At 39.0% G+C, this 20,262-nt stretch overlaps 1 protein-coding gene across 1 annotated transcript in view; it reads right to left on the bottom strand.

Moving 5' to 3' along the window:
* LOC124596563 (kinesin-like protein unc-104) overlaps positions 1-20,262 on the bottom strand; it is a 334,536-nt gene that overhangs the window by 59,568 nt on the left and 254,706 nt on the right. The window contains exons 22-24 of the mRNA XM_047135747.1: positions 17,579-17,697; positions 15,144-15,404; positions 5,663-5,834 (exon numbers count right to left, since the gene is read on the bottom strand). Coding sequence (XP_046991703.1) covers positions 5,663-5,834; positions 15,144-15,404; positions 17,579-17,697 — 552 coding nt within the window. The remainder of the gene's footprint in view (positions 1-5,662; positions 5,835-15,143; positions 15,405-17,578; positions 17,698-20,262) is intronic.

Here is a 20,262-nt window from a genome sequence, read left to right as displayed (position 1 = left end):
CAGACGCCATTTTAACAGCTCTGTACAGCGCTGCCACCTGTTGGAAGTCAATAAAACTATACGAGACGAAGCGGGAATGTTTGAAAATATTCCACAAGAAATTTCCGGTTTTTTCAGCCAAAATTGGCCGAGAAAAAAAATGTGTTGCATTACTTATTGAACTGCCCTCGTAAATACAGAGAGGAAGCTGTAATCCTCTGCCGCGTGCATGAATGTCAAGCTGCATGAATTTTAACTGCAACTGCTTGCTGGTCAGTAGCCAGGGGAAGAGCAGAGGAATGGTTCACATTTTTGAGAAACACGGCAACCCCTCCCTTGGCCCTTTCCCTTGTCAGGTCATCCTTGCTATAGGGTGTACAGTCCCATTGGACAGGGGCAGCAGATGCCTTAAAATTCGTTTCCTGCAAACACATGCACAGGGGGCATTCTGTGTCAGGAACTTCAGCTCCTGCACATGTGTCCTGAGCCCATTAAGATTCCATTGGAGGATGAGAGCCACCTATCAAGGGTGTAGCACTTTGATCCTGACTTTCAGCTGTGGAGGGGAGCCAACAACAGATGGAGGCTCAATCTTGGGGCGAGGGGATCGCCCCAGTCCAACATCAAGTTCCATAGCCTCTAAAGAAGAATCAAGACAGATGTCAGAAAGGTTGGCGACGATTCTACCTGTGGTGGACATTTTGCCTTGTGTAGAGCTCGCAGCCACAACTGTGGCTGTGGTTGTGGCAGCACTGGACAGCGTACCAGACGAAATCTTTGCAGGAGCACGGAGCTCCACAATGTCAGCAATCATGTCTTTTTCTGAAGTTCTGGGCAGAGGGACAGGCTTAGAAATGACAGAAGCAGCACAAGTTCATGAACAAGTGCAGGTACTAGTGCTGACGCTAGCAGCCTCTGTTTGTGTAGCAGCGTCAACTTTCTGCACTGGCTGGTTAACAACCAAACTGAAGGAGGTAGCAACTGTTGGGCATGGCTTTCTACATTGTTTTGGCCTCATTATATAGGATGTGGTGCATAGTTTTAAGCTCTTGTATTTAACGTTCTTGCAGATACACATTGCAGTGCCGGCTCCAGACAGGGTGAGCTCCAGAGCAATTCACACTCTTCAGTGAAGATGAACAAGGGACACCTTCATGGGTGGTCTTACCACATTTGCCATAAGTAGCTTCTCCTTGGCACCCAACAGTATTGTGCCCAATGCGCTGGCATTTGAAACACTGCACTGGGTTGGGTACATAAGGCCGCACACTTAGGCAGAGGAAACTTGCCTTAACATGCTCAGAAAGTTTCGTGCTATTAAACATCAGGAGAAAGGAGTCAGAATTTACAAGATCCCAATCCACCCTCTTCATCATACTCGTATTTTGCATGTCAACTATTCCTTTTGGAGCCCATTCATCTTTCAGTTCATCCTTGGGAATGTCTGCCAGATCCCTGCACATCAAAACACCTTTGCTGTAATTCAAGGTGGTGTGCAGCTCAGTTTTAATGGCATATTCATCAAGGCATTGTGCATTATGTAGATTCTTACCTTGTTGGGAACTAGTGGTTTCCTCCAGCAGTGTCCCATTATGCAATTGCTTAACACATTTTAAACTGTCAGCAATGCATTCTAGCCCTCTTTTAAAAAAGAAAGGTGAAACTTTCTCAAAGCTGTCCTCTTTCCTTTTGACAATTAAAAACACATTCTGACTGGCACATGTGTTCTGTTACTAGACCTAAAACTCAAAGATTTCGCTCATGAGTCAGGAAAACTGGCTACACGAGCCCTCTTACTTGAATGGGTGTTGGTACCTATCATTGGCCCACCCTTTCTGCTGGGAGGAGGATAAGAACATTTCTGAGGATCCATTTTGGTCCCATGAGCAGCTAGGGAAATAACAGTCCACTCAAAGAGAGCCCCACATGCCTGAGTAAGCCTTACACAACTGAGGTGTGGCAGGTTCCCCAGAGTTTGCCTGCTAATGACTGTTCAACCTCAACAGCCTTGTGTACACAGTGGCAGCCAGTCAAGGAATATTTTAGGAAATTGGTTAAAAAATTTTATTTCAAAAGCCCAGTCACATCTTTACAAGTTTTCTGCCAGAGAAACTTCAGCTGTGCCTACATGACAAGTTTCTGTCTTTCAGAACTGAGGGAGTTCTGTCCAGTTAAAGGTACTGACAAGAGATGCCCTCAGCCCTCTGGTGAGATCACTAGCAAATTCTTGCCATCGGTTTTAGCCAATAGCATGCATGGGATACAGCTCACATGGACACTGGAGGATTCTGCATTGCAAAACACAGTTGCCTGTCTCTCATGTGATACGGACCTCAAGCAGAACAGACGTCTTTTGCGGGAGGCAGAGCCACTGGCTCTGCATTCCATGACTGGCCACCAATATCAATTAACATGAACCGCCTCCCTTTCCGTTGCCCACTTCAATTAGTTGTTCAACCTCCTAGACTGGCCTAAACCTGGTAACTTCCGACCCTAGGCGCACACTTTGTATACTGTACACTGAAATACATTCTCTTTATTTTACCTAATTTCCTGTTCTGTCATTTAACGGCAGTCCTGGATACCCACTCACATGTCCTGACTGCTCGACCTCCTGTACATTGTCACTGCAATCAGAATCCAATAACCTTCCCTCCCCCTTCCCTGCCCATGTACATATGTATCCCATTGGCATGGACCACACCTTGAGATTGAGGCTTTTTATACAGGTTTTTCATTCCTCGCTAATCTGGGTGGTCAAGCCGAGATCCCCATTCCCTGAGACACACAATATTCCACCGACACACTGCACGGTGGTTGCTGAAGCATGCCGAGAGCTTACAGTGATAGGGGTTGGCGGCACTTATCAGTTCCCAGCTCTGAAACCCAGGGGTTGCCAAGCAAATGAATGCTAAGCTCCTGAAGGCCACAGACCTTATTCATCCAGTATTTGAGAATAAGAGCACTTAGTGACAGCCAACAAACTTTACACATAATTTCAAATTTTTTACAAAATCTTTCCTCACTGACATCCCCACAAAATGATGAAAGGAAAAAAACAAGTTATCACTTACTTCAAGCAGTAAAACTTCAGCATCAGAAATAACATTTTAATTTATTATTTCTTCACTATGACTATGTGCAATGCAGTTTGCTGACAGGATCCACATATAGCACAGAATGTACTTCCAAAATTATATCACTGTATGACACAGTTCTGGAGGTGTGGCATCATAGACATTTAGATGCATGAAAAACTAGCTTCTGCATAAAATGGTGCACAGTAAAACTTCAACATTAGGCATGCCATTTAATTTATTACTACTTTACCACTAACTCTACTCACAACACGCTTTACAGAAAGTATCTATATGCATTACTGAATGTAAGTACATTATCATACGATAGTTCAGGAGATATGTCATAAACAATGACATGTGAAAAATTTGATTCTGCTTAAAATGGAGTTCAAATTACCGACACTGTATTTATTAAGTGTCTCATAATGATAGTCCTTAGTGACTTCCAATGAACTTTTTAAGTATAATTTCAAACCTTTTCTACACTTTTTCTCCCTTACAAGCCTATCATCAAATATTTTTAAAACATTAACTCATATGTAAAGAAATCAGGCATTTGAAGCTGTTTTATAATTGGGCATTTGATTCTTTTCTGGTGTTCGTTAATATGAAAAATGCTGCCCCATGGTTTAGAGTTAATGTTAAGTTCAGAAGAAGGCAGCAGCACACCTCCTTCTGTAGGACTATGCCTAGTGAAGCACTCTGGTGTTCAAACTAGTCTTCAGGTCATTGACAGTAGAAGTGTTAATATAGGCCAGCGAATGACTGCATTGCATGGCAAATACTGTAGCAGAGTATTCTTTGCAATGTAGAAGATGCCTGTTGTATTGATCACAACTTTATGGTGCAAAACATCACAGGTAGCAGGCAGCAAACTTCCAGCTGCTGATATTTAGCTGCACTGCAAGTTCGCTGACATGCACACTTTGCATCTTTATGAAAATGGAAGACTTTAAAACATACATACATTGGACAACCAAAATAGGCAAGGAGTAAACATTTATTAAGTCTGTGTACAAAAGTAATACTCAGCTTTTAGTGTTGACACATGGTGGCTTGGTATTCAATGTCCATGTTGCCTAGCCTAATGTATTGGGGATACTATCTACTCTAAAAGTGTTTAGCACAACTGTTCCATTTGACAGCACTCAATTCTGTTACTGACTAATAATTTCATTTAACATTTGTCATTGATCAGATTGACAATTACTCGTACGTACTTGTATGTGAAACTGAAGATAGCGTCGACTGACATGGACAGGAACTGTAGACCTTTAGGCACTCGGATTTTTTTGAGACAGATGTGAACTGGACTGAACTGGCTTTGAACTGTTGCATGAACTAAGTGGAAGTCACCTTTTGTTGCTATTAATACTGTGATTGGCAATATAACCTTGCATCGGTTAACACAAAAATAGATCAGGATATCAGCGTACATTGTGGCAACTGATATCATTAGTTGTGGACAATCATGATGCTCTGACAATCTTGTAGCAGAAGCAGAAATTGGTCCTTTTGTGAGTGTCACCTACATGCAATATATTAGAACTCAGTGTGGCACCACAACTAGAGTGCCTGGAAGGTGGCACCCTTTTGATGCACATTACTGCGTACAACAGACTAAATACATAACAATACCTATTTAACTATCTAGCCAGCTTGGTTCCTTTCATTCTGTATCATTTGCTCACTGTTCTGCTCCTTGTATTTGCTGTACAGCATGTTACTGCTTCCTGGTACCCACCTACTCTTACGAAGAAGAGGAGGGGAGCTGGATTAGGAAAGGCTGTAAGTCAAATGTCTATGGTATCTGTTGATTCATTGTGCTTGGTAAGCAAAACTTCTTTGTATTTTAACGTATCAGTCCCATTCTGTGCTGTAAATTACATCTACTCTCAGTCATTACTTTAAAAAATCTGCAACTGCTTTTGCTTCTGCTCCTTTCAAGTGTGTAAAGTAGAGCTTCCTTTTATTGCTGTGATATTTGGCTATGATATTTTACCTGCACAGTTTCTTCAGTAATTTAGAGGGACAGATTACAATTTTATGAAGTTTTCGATGTTCACATATGTGTAATGGTTAACTCCATGAAGAATGGTCAAAAGCTTTGTTTAAATTAGTGAAAATAATCACACCTATACTTCTGAAACTTTTTCTTAAAAAATAATTCATCTCTTCTCTTATGTCAATATTCACTCCAGTTTTATATCTCAGGATATATACCTAATGCACACCCTCAAGAGGAAAATGAATTACCAGATACTTATGTTTTGGGCATACTCTGTATCCTATAACTGAGAAAATGCACTGTTCTCACTATTTTCCAACCTGGTATTGAAGAACTATAGAGTAAAATGTAATAAAATATTTTCTTCTTGATAAAGCTTGTATGGTTGAAGACACTGTATAGACATTCCAATAACTATATTAGTAGCAATAATGGATGTCATTTGTCCAACATTTTATCATCCACAAAGACTTGAAATTCAACCACAATAAATTTTCAACAGAATGTATAAACAACGGGAGCTGCTTGGTGCACAGTTGAGATTTCTGCTCTATTCCAGTGTAAAATGAATTAAGTGACAAGCTAGGACACTCACTTGAACTGACAGAAAATATCAGCATATTCCGTAGAGATGTCGACAGCTTGCAGTACTGTGACCCTAAATTTAAATTCCTTCCCTATTTGTAGATGTTCTGGGAGGTCTTCCTCTTTAATATCTGATGATACAGAGCTATCACCACGACCACTATCTGCATCACCATCAAGGTCTGAAAGACAAAATACACAGAGCATAAATGGAAATTTCAAAATAACGAGTGTCAAATACCTGTAAATAGAAATAAAATAACCTAACAAGTTGCACTAGGAATTCAAATCACTATCTCTATAGGAGTTTAATATTATGAATATAATAGAGGGAAACATTCCACGTGGGAAAAATATATCTAAAAACAAAGATGATGTAACTTACCAAACGAAAGCGCTGGCATGTTGATAGACACACAAACAAACACAAACATACACATAAAATTCAAGCTTTCGCAACCAACGGTTGCTTCATCAGGAAAGAGGGAAGGAGAGGGAAAGACGAAAGGATGTGGGTTTTAAGGGAGAGGGTAAGGAATCATTCCAATCCCGGGAGTGGAAAGACTTACCTTAGGGGGGAAAAAGGACAGGTATACACTCGCGCACGCACACACATATCCATCCGCACGTACACAGACACAAGCTGACATTTGTTAGGCAAAGAGTTTGGGTAGAGATGTCAGTCGAGGCAGAAGTACAGTGGCAAAGATGTTGTTGAATGACAGGTGAGGTATGAGTGGCGGCAACTTGAAATTAGCGGAGGTTGAGGCCTGGTGGATAACGTTGACCTCCATCTGTCCAATGGCCAGCTTTAATATTAGGTTGACGTGTAAGTTCATAGCATTCTTCTGTAAGATTAATAAACACAATAGACACACTTAACAGAGGTTTTAGTCATCAACAATATATTCTCCTTCACTATTTACAACTGTCCGCCAATGCTGGGCTAACTTTTTGATTCCCTGGCTGTCTAGAAATCACACAGTTTTGAGGTGAAGAACTCGTTGGAGCACATTGTCTTCACAAAAGAAGTTCCTTGAGAGTTGTTCAATAGAGAACATAAATGGTGAAAATCTGAGGGTAAAAGATCAGGTAAAAAAGGTAAGTACAGAAAGACTTCCCAACACAATTCCTATATAGAGTTTTTTATCAGTCTAGAAGAATGTGGGCAGGCATTATTGTTGAGTGGCACCACTTCACAAGTCTTCCTGGATGTCATGCTTGGATTGCATCTGAAAGGCATCTCAGTTGTTGACAATAAATATCAGCAATGATGGTTATGATGTACCTTCACTCATGATGTGTGTGATTTCAGAGATTGTGCATCCATACAGTTCACAGGCCCACTTATTGAGACCACCTGGGTTGGCCACGTGGTGCGCTCTGGTGAGCCACCAGAGAAACAATATTATTTAAGTGATTGCAAATGAGTGTTTGTCATATTCTGTAACCTGTATTACTGTTGTCCATTCAATGTGCTCAGTGCTGTGTGCAACATGTACTTCACTGTATCGTACATTGGCTCTGTTATACTATGTTCCTTAAATCGCGTTTGTTCTTGCTATAACAGTTACACCTCAGGAAAGCAATTCGTAGCACACCACACCATTGCTTTTCCACCAGATGCATCATGTTATCTTTTGTGGATGTGTGCAGGTCTTTGTATTGTGCAGACACTACATCATGGCAGTTTCAGGTGGAGAGTAATTTGAACTATTGTTGCATGAGATACTGGTAGAGGTCAGGCCTGAACCACCACCGCCAACTACAGCATACAACTGCACTGTAGCCACTACCAAATGCTTTGTGTACTCCAGTTTTCTTTGTGTTGTGAATTGCTTGTTTTTATTCCTCATTTTTAAATGAGTGAAGAGACTAATCCTGATGCATAAAGGGATTCAAATGCGGCTCTCACCACAACAAAATGAATCACAGTGATCCCTATGACCATTATGCTTTTATGGAAGCACAGAACACGGATGTAGGATGACAGTTGTTCGAGAGGGAGGCAGGGCTTACTCCTTTGCACTGCTCCTCTTCCCTCAGGCTGCCTAAGTTCTCGTTTGTTTACAGTCATGGCAGATCGCCACGATATACGGTCCACCTAATATGGGGAGTTACTGCTTTTTTTGTGCTCAACCATTCCTGCCTTTTCCTTATGTTAGCACACTTAAGACACTTTCTCACCACCAGTAATGATACAGTATAGGAATGATCAGTGTTGTTCATGAGCCAATTGAAGACAAGCAACCAATAATGTTCATATGGCCACCCTCTGATTTTTGTCTTAGAGCATGCAGTACCCATACATCCGATTTTTGAATCTTCTCCATTGTATGCAAATGTCACAGAATGTGGAATGATCACAGTTCATCACTTTGCTTCTTTTCAAGTACAATGACATCTATCATTATGGATTAATGAGTTAAAGTGATCTTCATCAAACCCCAAACGTCTTCCTGAATGTGGAGATACACTAACGTCAAAACAATCCTCCTTAAAATGAGAAAATCATTTTCTTGTCATGCTCTATTCAGTGGTATTATCCCCATACATGGCGGAAATGTTTGTGGCTGCCTCCACTGCTGTCATCCCTATACTGAACTCAAACACAAGAATATGTCAGAAATGTTCCATTTCTCCACTTGGCACTCCATTTTCTAGCGCCCACAGCTCCAAATGACAAAATGTCAACTCAGATAACAACAGTGAACTACAAACAAAAAATGACAACTGATAAATAAACCCACAGCAATTGGAATACCAACATGCAAAACAAAAACGCTACAAACTAACCCACCAACCTAATAGACTGGTTTCAAATTCTAGTTTCTTATGTGTGCCACTGTACAATTTCAGTTTTCATTTTTCTCAAACAATTGCAAACAATTATTCTTATTCTTCTTTTTCTTCTCCTCCTTCTTCTTCTTCTTCTTCTTCTTCTTCTTATTATTATTATTATTACACACATACAAGCCACTAGAGGACCATATGAAGTGTCTACTTGATGGGAGATTTTCTCAGGTGCTTTCATCTTTCCACTACACATTTTCTTTCTTTTTCCGACCCAGTTGTTCCTCTCTTGAATTTCTTGACCTCTTGGATCACTTTTCACCTGAGTGCTTTGTGGGTGAAAGTTTGTCTGACTTTTGACTTGTATATGTTAACTTCTTATGCCAGCATCCTTCAGATTGTTTCTCATTTCGGTGATTCACTACATGTTCTTACTGCTTTATGTGTACTCCAAGATCTTTCTAGTTTGTCAGATGTTATCCTGATATGTCCATAAAATTTCAGTCAACATTTCTTCGTATAATGTAGTATTTAGATATCTGCTTGGTCTCTTGTCTACTACACAATCTGTAGCCTTCTTCTGTCTTCCTGGGTCCTACGATTTATCTGCTGATTTTTATCTCTAGATTCTTGATATATTTTAGTGCACCCTTCCAATCCACAAGCAATGCTTCTGGTGCCTACATAGTTTCTAGCTTGATGACTGCATTGTAATGTCTTAGTTTTGCATTATGTGATAGGCATGGTTGATTGTAGGTATTTCCAGTCTTCCAGAAGAGTCTAACGATCTTTTGATTTCTCTGTGTATGAGTTGCTTTCTCTATCCCATTTGCCTGTGTTATCTACCCAAAATAGTGGGATTTGTGAACTCATCTCTTAATTTCACCATATTTTGCCACCTTTTGTGCTTGACATATATTCTATTTCCTCGAAGGAGATTGTACCCCAACATTTTCAGCCTTCTCTTTCATGCCATCAGTTTGCTTTACTGCAGTTTCTGTGTTATTGTTGTTATTATTACTATTACTATTATTATTATAATTATTTGAATTTGGCTGATTTATATCATCATACTCTTTTTCTTTTTTGTTTTATTTCTAAAAATTTCTTCATTCTTGCTCTTAGTTGCACAATTGTCAACAACACTTAAACCATTTTTCTTTCTGTTTCCCCTCATGAACCATGGACCTTGCTGTTGGTGGGAAGCCTTGCATACCTCAGCAATACAGATAGCCATACTGTAGGTGCAACCACAATGGAGGGGTATCTGTTGAGAGGCCAGACAAATGTGTGGTTCCTGAAGAGGGGCAGCAGCCTTTTCAGTAGTTGCAGGGCAACAGTCTGGATGTTTGACTGATCTGGTCTTGTAACATCAACCAAAACAGCTTTGCTGTGCTGGTGTTGTGAACGGCTGAAAGCATGGGGAAATTACAGCCGTCTTCTTGGGTAAAATATTCTGGATGTAAAGTAGTCTGTTCTACGGATCGCAGTGTGGAATGTCAGAGCCCTTAATCAGGTAGGTAGGTCAGAAAATTAAAAAAGTGAAATGGATTGGATGAAGTTACGTGTAGTGGGAATTAGTGAAGTTTGGTGGCAAGAGGAACTTACTTCTGGTCAGATGAATACAGTGTTATAAATACAAAATCAAATAATGGTAATGCACGAGTAGGTTTAATAATGAATAAAAAAAATAGGAATGCAGATAAGCTACTATTAACAGCATAGTGAACGCATTATAGTAGCCAAGATAGGCAGAAAGCCCATGCCTACCACAGTAGTACAAGTTTATATGCCAACCAGCTCCACAGATGATGAAGAGATCGAAGAAATGTATGATGTGATAAAAGAAAGTATTCAGATAGTTAAGGGAGATGAAAATTTAATAGTCATTGGAAGACTGGAATTCAACTGTAGGAAAAGGAAGAGAAGGAAAAGTGGTAGGTGAATATGGATATGGACAAGGGATAAGGAACGAAAGGGGGAAGCCGCCTAGTAGAATTTTGCACAAAACATAACTTAATCATAGCTAACACTTGGTTTAAGAATCATGAAAGGAGGTTGTATGCATGGAAGAGGCTTGGAGACACTGGAAGGTTTCAGATAGATTACATAATGGTAAGACAGAGATTTAGGAACCAGATTTTAAATTGTAAAACATTTCCAGGGGCAGATGTGGACTCTGACCACAATTTACTGGTTATGAACTGTAGATTAAAACTGAAGAAGCTGCAAAAAGGTAGGAATTTAAGGAGATGGGACCTACATAAACTGAAAGAACCAGAGGTTGCGGAGAGTTTCAGAGATAGCGTTAGGGAACGATTGACAAGATCAGGGAAAGGAATACAGTAGAAGAAGAATGGGTAGCTTTGAGAGATGAAATAGTGAAGGCAACAGAGGATCAAGTACTTAAAAAGATAATGGCTAGTAAACATCTTTGGGTAACAGAAGAGATCTTGAATTTAATTGAGGAAAGGAGAAAATATAAAAATGCAGTAAATGAAGCAGCTGAAAAGGAATACAAATGTCTCAAAAATGAGATTAACGGGAAGTGCAAAATGGCTAAGCAGGGATGGCTAAAGGACAAATATAAGGATGTACAAGCATGTATCACTAGGGGTAAGATATATACTGCTTACAGGAAAATTAAAGAGACTTTTGGAGAAAAGAGAACCACCTGTATGAATATCAAGAGCTCAGATGGAAAACCGTCCTAAGCGCAGACGGGAAAGCAGAAAGGTGGAAAGAGTATAGAGGATCTATATAAGGGCGATGTACTTGAGGACAATATTATGGAAATGGAAGAGGATGTAGATGAAGATGAAATGGGAGATATGATACTGCGTGAAGAGTTTGACAGAGCACTGAAAGACCTGAGTCGAAACACGGCCCCAGGAGTAGAAAACATTCCATTAGAACTACTGACGGCCTTGGGAGAGCCAGTCCTGACAAAACTCTACCATCTGGTGAGCAAGATATATGAGACAGGCAAAATACACTCAGACTTCAAAAAGAACATAATAATTCCAACCTCAAAGAAAGCAGGTGTTGACAGGTGTGAAAATTACCGAACTATCAGTTTAATAAGTCACAGGTGCAAAATATTAACACGAATTCTTTACAGATGAATGGAAAAACTGGTAGAAGCTCATCTTGGGGAATATCAGTTTGGATTCAGTAGAAATGTTGGAAGACGTGAGGCAATACTGACCCTACAATTATCTTAAAAGATAGATTATGGAAAGGAAAACATACATTTCTAGCATTTATAAACTTAGAGAGAGCTTTTGACAATGTTGACTGGAATGCTCTTTTTTGAATTCTGAAGGTGACATGAGTAACATACAGGGAGGGAAAGGCTATTAACAAACTGTACAAAAACCAGATGGCAGTTATAAAGAGTCGAGTGGCATGAAAGGGAAGCAGTGGTTGAGAAGACAGTGAGGCAGTTTTGTAGCCTATCCCCGATGTTATTCAATCTGTATATTGAGCAAGCAGTAAAGGAAACAAAAGAAAAATTTGGAGTAGGAATTAAAATCCATGGAGAAGAAATAAAAACTTTGGGGTTTGCCAACAACATTGTAATTCCATCAGAGACAGTAAAGGACCTGGAAGAACAGCTGAATGGAATGGACAGTGTCTTGAAAGGAGGATGTAAGATGAATATCAACAAAAGCGAAACAAGGATAAGGGAATGCAGTCAGATTAAATTAGGTGATGATGAGGGTAATAGATTAGGAAATGAGACACTTAAAGTAGTAAAGAAGTTTTGCTATTTTGGGAGCAAAATAACTGATGATGGTCGGAGTAGAGAGGATACAAAACATTGATTGGCTATGGCAAGGAAAGCTTTTCAGAAGAAGAGAAATTTGTTGGCACTGAGTATAGATTTAATTGAGAGGAAATCTTTCCTGAAAGTATTTGTATGGAGTGTAGCCATGTATGGAAGTGAAACATGGACGATAAACAGTTTAGACAAGAAGAGAATAGAAGTTTTTGAAATGTGGTGCTACAGAAGAATGTTTAAGATTAGATGGGTAGATCATTTAAGTAATGAGGAAGTGCTGAATAGAATTGGGGAGAAGTGGAATTTGTGGCACAACTTGACTAGAAGAAGGGATCGGTTCATAGGACATGTTCTGTGGCATCAAGGGATCACCAGTTTAGTACTGGAGGGAAGCATGGAGTGTAAAAATTGTAGAGGGAGACCAAGAGATGAATACGCTAAGCAGATTCAGAAGGATGTAGGTTGCAGTAGTTATTTGGAGATGAAGAGGCTTGCACAGATAGAGTAACATGGAGGGCTGCATCAAACCAGTCTCTGGACTGAAGACCGCAACAACAACAACAACTTTATATTATATGAAATGAAAGAAAATTGGAGGAAACAAAACAAAAAAAAAATCAATGGATATTGGTATGTTGTTCCTGACTCCCCATTGTTGGGGAGGGGGCAAATGAAGATATTCTGAAAATAACTGATGAAAAACAGCAGATATATATTTTGATTTAACCAAAGCTTTCAATATGGTAAACCACAGTACTCTCCCAAACAAGCATGAATACTATGGCACTAGGACACTGTCTAATGAAACAAGTCAATCATTTTGTACTAACTGCAAGCAAAATGACATGTAGATGTAAAATTACAGATAGTCTCAGAATATTTGTCAATGTTTGTCAGAATAATAATGAATCATCTATGGCAAGGTTTTTCCCATACTGCATTCTGCTAGAACTAGTGTTCAGCAGGAAGTGAACATGTGCTCTGTGAAAAACTGTTTCTAATATGGTGGTATTTTCTGAAATTTTGATGATATTAATTATTTTTTTTTAAATTGTTAGGATATCCATGTTGTTAGTTATGATTTAAAATAGAAGTGATAACTGAATGAAACAAGTTTGTTCTCATTTTATAAAAATTTTACTGAAAAGTGTTCTGTCAGAGGAAAAGTTTGGGAACCCCTGATCTATAGGGAATCTAAAGGGTCAGTAATGAAACCACCTCTTTTGCTAACTTACATCCATGATCTGAAGGTGCTTGTTGATTCACATAAAACAATTCTTTTTGTTGATGGCATGACATTGTTAGCAAAAGCAACAAAAATTGAAGATCGTCTATATGTAATAAATCCCATTACAAGTCAGCTACATAAATGGTCAAGAACAAAAATCAGCTCAAAATAAAGAGGAAAACAGTATCAATAAATTTCCATAACTATCAAAATCAGTTATCTTTTAAGGGACCTCACATAATGCATAAATGAGCAGTCACTTATGAGTGCTTACTACATACACCGGAAACATGGGTGCATAGTCTGTGGAAATTCTCCAGCAGCTCTGGGTGCTCTCAGAGTTCAAAAGAGGGGTGTTAGCATGATAAGACAAACATTCAAACCACTGTTTATAACAGTGGAAATGTTACCACTACCATACATGTATTATGGACACCCTAATGTGTATAAAAATGAAAATGGCAATGACAGTAATATAAGAATAAATGGTGACATACAAAATTACAAAGGAACTCAGGTGTAATCCCAGGTAATCTGATTTTGTGTCAGAAAGGTACATGCTATATGGGAATGAAACTGTTCAACAAGTAGTCAAATGATATATATACCAAATACAAATGCACCTGAAAGATCTTCTACAGTACTACTGCTTCTATTCATAAGTGAATTCATGTACTTCAGTCTATTTAATTTTATGTAGGCCCATGGTTTAATTTTGGCTGGAAGTCATGGTATACACACGATAAGTTAAGCTACATTCTGAAGTTGTGATTGTTATACACCAGTAACATTAATGTCAACTGCCTTTTGTTTACAATTGCGGCAACCTCAGCCCAACCTACATAGGTAGGAATGATCATCAAAATAAAATAAGAGTAATCAGAGCTCGAACAGAAAGGTTTAGGAGTTCGTTTTTCCCACATGCTGTTCGGGAGTGGAATGGTAGGGAGATAGTATGATTGTGGTTCAATGAACCCTCTGCCAAGCACTTAAATGTGAATTGCAGAGTAATCATGTAGATGTAGATGTAGATGTAGACTACAGTATATCTAAGAGAAGTTCGGATTTGTTCTGAAGCTGTGATCAGTGCATATCACCTTTATTTTAAATATTGTAATTTCATTGTTCTCAATTCATGAAATTATGTTTTAAAAGACTTAATTTTCGAACAGTATTTTGTAAAAAATGATTTCAAGTTTTCAAAAATCAGAACTTGTGATTTTTATGGCTGGGAGGGATTGTTGTTGGTGTATGGTTGAAGAGCTGTTTTCCGGTACCTAAAATTTTTGAAATTACTCACTGTGGGGCCTGCAGGTAAATTTCATTATTTATCTTTGCAAACACTAAATGAAAATCAAGTTCAATATCACTTTGTGCACTGTACTGCATAATTATGATCAAAGGTTAAATAAATAAATAAATAGTAGTAGTAAATGAGAAGCTGACTACTAGAAGAACAGTGAATTACTTTGGCATGAACAAGAATATGCACTCACATCAGACAGGCAATTTTATTTTATTTCAAATACAATCCCAAGACACCTGTTTCATTTTAGAATAAGAGAATGACATGAAAGTAATATTTCAAAAAAGTCTTTCAATCCTTTAAAAAATTAAAAATTCTTACTTAGCTGCAATGGTATATTAATTAAAGATCTTCACCTAATGCTGATATTAGATACTGACCATCTTTGCATAGATCCTTTGCATTTTCCTGACAGTCATCTTTGATTATATCATCAGCATTCTTTTCATCCTTGCTGAATTCCAATATGTTCCCTTGTCCTTCAACTATCCTCTCTTCCAGTTGCTGTTGCAAGTTCTTGTCCAGTGTCTGCGCTAGCAGAGAAGAGCGCTTTGAATGTCGCTGGTTGCCAAAAAGTTCATCATCAAATGATATTCGAGCAGACTGCCGGACTCCCCACGAATAGTCACTGTTCTCCTCTTCTGGAACATTTCCGTGTCACTCACACAGAGCATATACAAATACAAAATTAAATATGAAAATTAATATGGGTCAATAATAGCAGGAAAATCTAATTATGCACAGCTTAATTTTTAATTTAAAATAAAAGTTTCATAACTTTGAATTCTACTTGTGAACTGCCTGGTGTTATGAAAGTTTGTGATAGCTGATGAAGCATATAGAGAACACAACTTTGTTTGAACATAATGTTGCCTTAAATGGGGTTCTTAGCATTGTACGTGCGGGATCTTTCCCATGACTCAGAATAAATTCAAACCCAGGCTATTAATAGTGTGTCCTGATTGAACTCCACTTAGCATAGGTGAGCTGCTGAATGACATACCCGATTCTTACAGAAAAGATGACTGAACAGCAGGACAACAAACTACGAGAGCAATCCCAATAATAAGGTCTCCTATATTTTTTAAATATACAAACAACTATTTATTGTTTATAATATTAACATCCTTTTAAGGATTGAAGAATTCTTTATCTTTCTACATAATTGCCATTTTTGACAACGCATTTCCATAGATGCTGTGGCTGTTTTACAATACCCGTCATATATCATCTTGCTGCCATGTTTTTCAGCTTGCCATTGGAGCAGAACAGTAGTCCAGAAAAGTGTTCCTTCAATTTGGGGAAAAGTGGTAGGCACTTGGTGCCATGTCCGGAATGTATGATGGGTTGGTGATGAAATTCCAAACAACATTTTACAGTGGAACAATGGTTTGAGGGGGATGTGTGGCTGAGCTTTGCCATGGGGAACGCTAATGCTCTTGTTCAACATTTTTCTTTTCTCCAGGATTGCCCTTCACAGTCTTTTCAGTGTTTTACTGTGTCTTTCAGCATTTATTGTTGTCCCAGCAGGTAGAAAGTCTACCCATAGTACCACCTTCAGGTCAAGATGTGCAGTTGCCATTACTTTACTGGCAGACTGTATTTATTTGAATTTTTGCAGCTTGGGCAAAGAGGGATGCTGCCACTCACTTGACTGTTGTTTTTTGTCAGGTGTAAAGTGAAATGTCCAAGTTTTCATCACCCATCACAATCGAATCCAAGAATTTGTTCTTTTCATCTACACAGCAGTGAAGAAATTCAAAGGAATAATCAACTTTTTGCTGTTTGTGTCTTCTCTCAGCATACGTCGCACCTGACTCGCACGTACCTCCCGATATTGCAACTTTTCTGCTAAAATTCTGGGGATGGTGGTTCAGGAAACTGCAGGAACCAAAATGCAGAAAGCACTCACAGTGATCCTCTGATCTTTACATATGGTTTCCTCAATCTCACCAGAAATCGACAGAATACCGTCCCTTTCTTTGTTGTGAATTTCAGTATGACTGGCTGTAAACACTCTATACATTCAAAAATCAAATAACTGCACAGCCTTCACACTTTGTGTAGTGCACAATGGGAGCTCCATTTTGAGTGGCTGCCTGAGCATCTGAGTGAAACACACACAGGCCTACTTGGATGCACAGGTAAAGAGGTAAGCCACTCACAACAGTACGGCCAATTAGCATATTAACAGTTCTCTACACCCCCCCCCCCCCAACCCCCACCCCCCTGCAAAAAAAATATTGTTACTTACTTTCAATTTTAGCTTGGACCACGACACAAATTTAAAGTGTCCAATGCTCTTCTTACTTATACAGTTTCATATGCAGCAAAAAATTATTATACTGATTTTCTTCTATACATTCATACTGCATCTATTTATGTTGCATCATACTGAATATTCATTGGTCCACCGTATACAAAAGCAGCTCATTCGTAAGATGTTAGACAGGGGACAAATTCATGATACAGGGTACATCTTTCTTCCTTCCCTTCCTTCAGGTGTTGGTAATTAGTTACTATTTGACCCTTCCACCTCCTTCTTGGTCTACCTATATATCTTTTCCATATATCTCAATAATTCATTACTGGTACTATTTTAGGCACTCTATTTTCATTCATTCTTGTGACAGACATTTTTTCCTAACTAAAAAGCAGGTATTATGTATTAAAGCATTATTCACTAATCATATTTTATTGAAAAAATGTGGAACATCACAGTATTTCTGACACAAACAATACTCACAACGTTTTTACACCAACAATATCAGTGTACAAAAGATCACTTTTAGTAATAAATAACAATGGTACACACCCGTTACAAGCTGCACAGCAACTTTGAGGTAGCCTTTGACATCTCCTTTTTCATTCACAATAGCAACCTTATGAATCAAAGGCACTGGGTAGACAAGATTACTGAGATAAACAAATGCCCTGAAAAAATGTGACAAAGAGTAAGTACCTACATCAAATACTTTTACAAAAAAATGCATGACAACATACAGAATTACATTATTTACATAACTAGGACTGCAACAGGTTGGTCTCGACTACTGATACATTGGCCATTTTGGAATTATAAGGATTGTGCAAAAATCCTGATTTTTATGAGCGTATTAGTAACTACTCACAGAAATAAAAAAATTAGGTTTGCGGCCAAAGGAAGCACATATATAAATGCAAAGTTATGAAAGGTCTGAGTAGCAATAGAATGTACATAAATGACAGGTATCACACTGCTTTTACTGAAAATGTTATGAAAATCTCATCCATTACATGCTTAACACAATGACAATCATTGACATGTAACAGTGTTGTACAGGGTGGTACAGATAAAAGAAGTCCGTGTACGTATAAAGGAAATGCAGTGAAATTACAGAAATGAAGAGCTGAAATGGACTTACAATTTATTTACAAAGAAAAACACATTTTTAGAAGACGCTGAAATTGACCAGCTACAACATCAATACACAGCTGTGCATATCTATTGTATTGTATTGTATGTTAACCGGGGGCCTAGAAACGACGGAGAGGCTCCATCCCTGCTGCAGCTGCAGTGGTCCACAACCCCACGACGACTACCACAGTCTACTTCACCCCCCCGCTGACCCACACCGGACCAGTCTTTCAGGGTTATTGTGCAGTTTGGCCCCCGGTGGACTCCCCCCCATCCCCCCCAGGGAACATCTAACACCAGATGAGTGTAACCCCTATGTTTCCTTGGTAGAGTATAGTGGTGTATGTATACATGGAGAACTTGTTTGCGCACAAATAGCTGACAGAGTGTAGCTGAGTCAGAATAAGGGGAACCAGCCCGCATTCGCCAAGACAGATGGAAAACTGCCTAAAAACCATCCACAGACTGGCCAGCTCACTGGACCTCGACAGAAGTCCACTGGGCGGATTCGTGCCGGGGACCATGTGCTCCTTCCCAATCCGGAAAGCCATGGGTTAGGCCGCACGGCTAACCGGGCGGGCTGTGCATATCTAAGCATATCCACATACACTCAGCGTAATGTTCCGATACTGATGGTGGCAGTTTCATGGCTGATGTAGTCTTTCAGTTGTATTATGAGTGGATTTTCCTCATAGATCTTGTTCTTCAAGTGTCCCCGCAGGAAAACATAATGTGTTCTTAGATCCGGCTAGGGCCATAAATATTTGCTGCCAGTTCATTCCTAGTCAAGACATCATGGACTCATTGCATGATATGTTAGATGTGCGGCATGTTACCTGTTACTGAAAAAGCAGTATTGTCTTTCACCTTCAGTGAGCTGAACACAAAATGCATCACAAATTTCCATATATGCAACCATGTTAAGGCTAATGCCAAAAAAATATTGGTCCAATGATGTGTGTTCCTTTTACACTGCACCAAATGCAAGCTTTTCATTGTGGAGTCATTGCTGACACACAATGTTAAGCATTCTTCATTGCCCAGTACCTCATGTTCTGTAAATTCACATGATCAGAAAGATGAAACTCTGCTTCACCCTTCATGACGTAATGGAAAGGGTCTAACAAACCACCATATTCAAAAGCTATGTGCAGTAATCTACATGTTTCTGATTGTCATCCTCCTGTAATTTCTGCACAAGCATCACACAATATGGCTGCAAATTAAGACTTTTCAATATCTGCTGGCAACCCTTCCTGCTTATATGCATCTGCTGGGCCAATTAACATGTAGACCTCTTTGGGCTCTGAATAATTCTTCGGCAAATGTCTGCAATAACTACTGGTGTGAGAACTGAAGGAATTATTTGTCATCTTGCATTTTGCACTGATCTGTGGGTGCACCAATTTTTAATACAGACTCTGTATTGCTCCCTTTTCTGGTAGACACTGAAAATTTCATGAGTTTCCTTAACCGAATGCGTTTTCACATATGCTTCCACAATTTCAACTCCTTCTTCTATTGAGAAAGTCATTTTACACACTGCAAAGAGAAATGTCTACCTTTACTGATGAAATAAACTGAAATGCTGGTAGAAGAATGCTAACAATCAGTTACAGCAAAAAACTGTCCATTGTTGTAGCTGTTTCCTCTATTTTAGAAAGAAAAACATTGCAATTGCATTTGAAGGGGAGACAGGCTACTTTTAACATTGTCACCCTGCATTTATCAATGACTGAGTTACACAAGACAAATTCTGGATTTATTAAGCAAGGGTGAAAATTACACCAAAAACAAAAAATAAATTTTTACTCAAATCATGTAAATTGATTCTGTCACCATAGTTACTGTGCTGATGCAGCCTGTACACCAGGAAAAAAATCAATCTCGGAACTTGCTGGATCAGCAGTGTAGGCTGAAGATGCATTACCTCATGCTATAGCATTAGGATGATTCTAAGACTTTAGAAAAAGAGGATAAATTTCATATGTTAATTAAGGTGGGGCTGCTGTTTTGGCCAGAAGCAAACATTTGTGTCTGATATTCCCGAAGAAAGAGTGATAAGACCATTACACCATTACAGTACATGATATATCCAAGCA

This window comes from Schistocerca americana, chromosome 2 (assembly GCF_021461395.2).
Source record: "Schistocerca americana isolate TAMUIC-IGC-003095 chromosome 2, iqSchAmer2.1, whole genome shotgun sequence".
NCBI lineage: Eukaryota > Metazoa > Arthropoda > Insecta > Orthoptera > Acrididae > Schistocerca > Schistocerca americana.
This window is presented reverse-complemented; position numbering and strand designations above follow the sequence as displayed.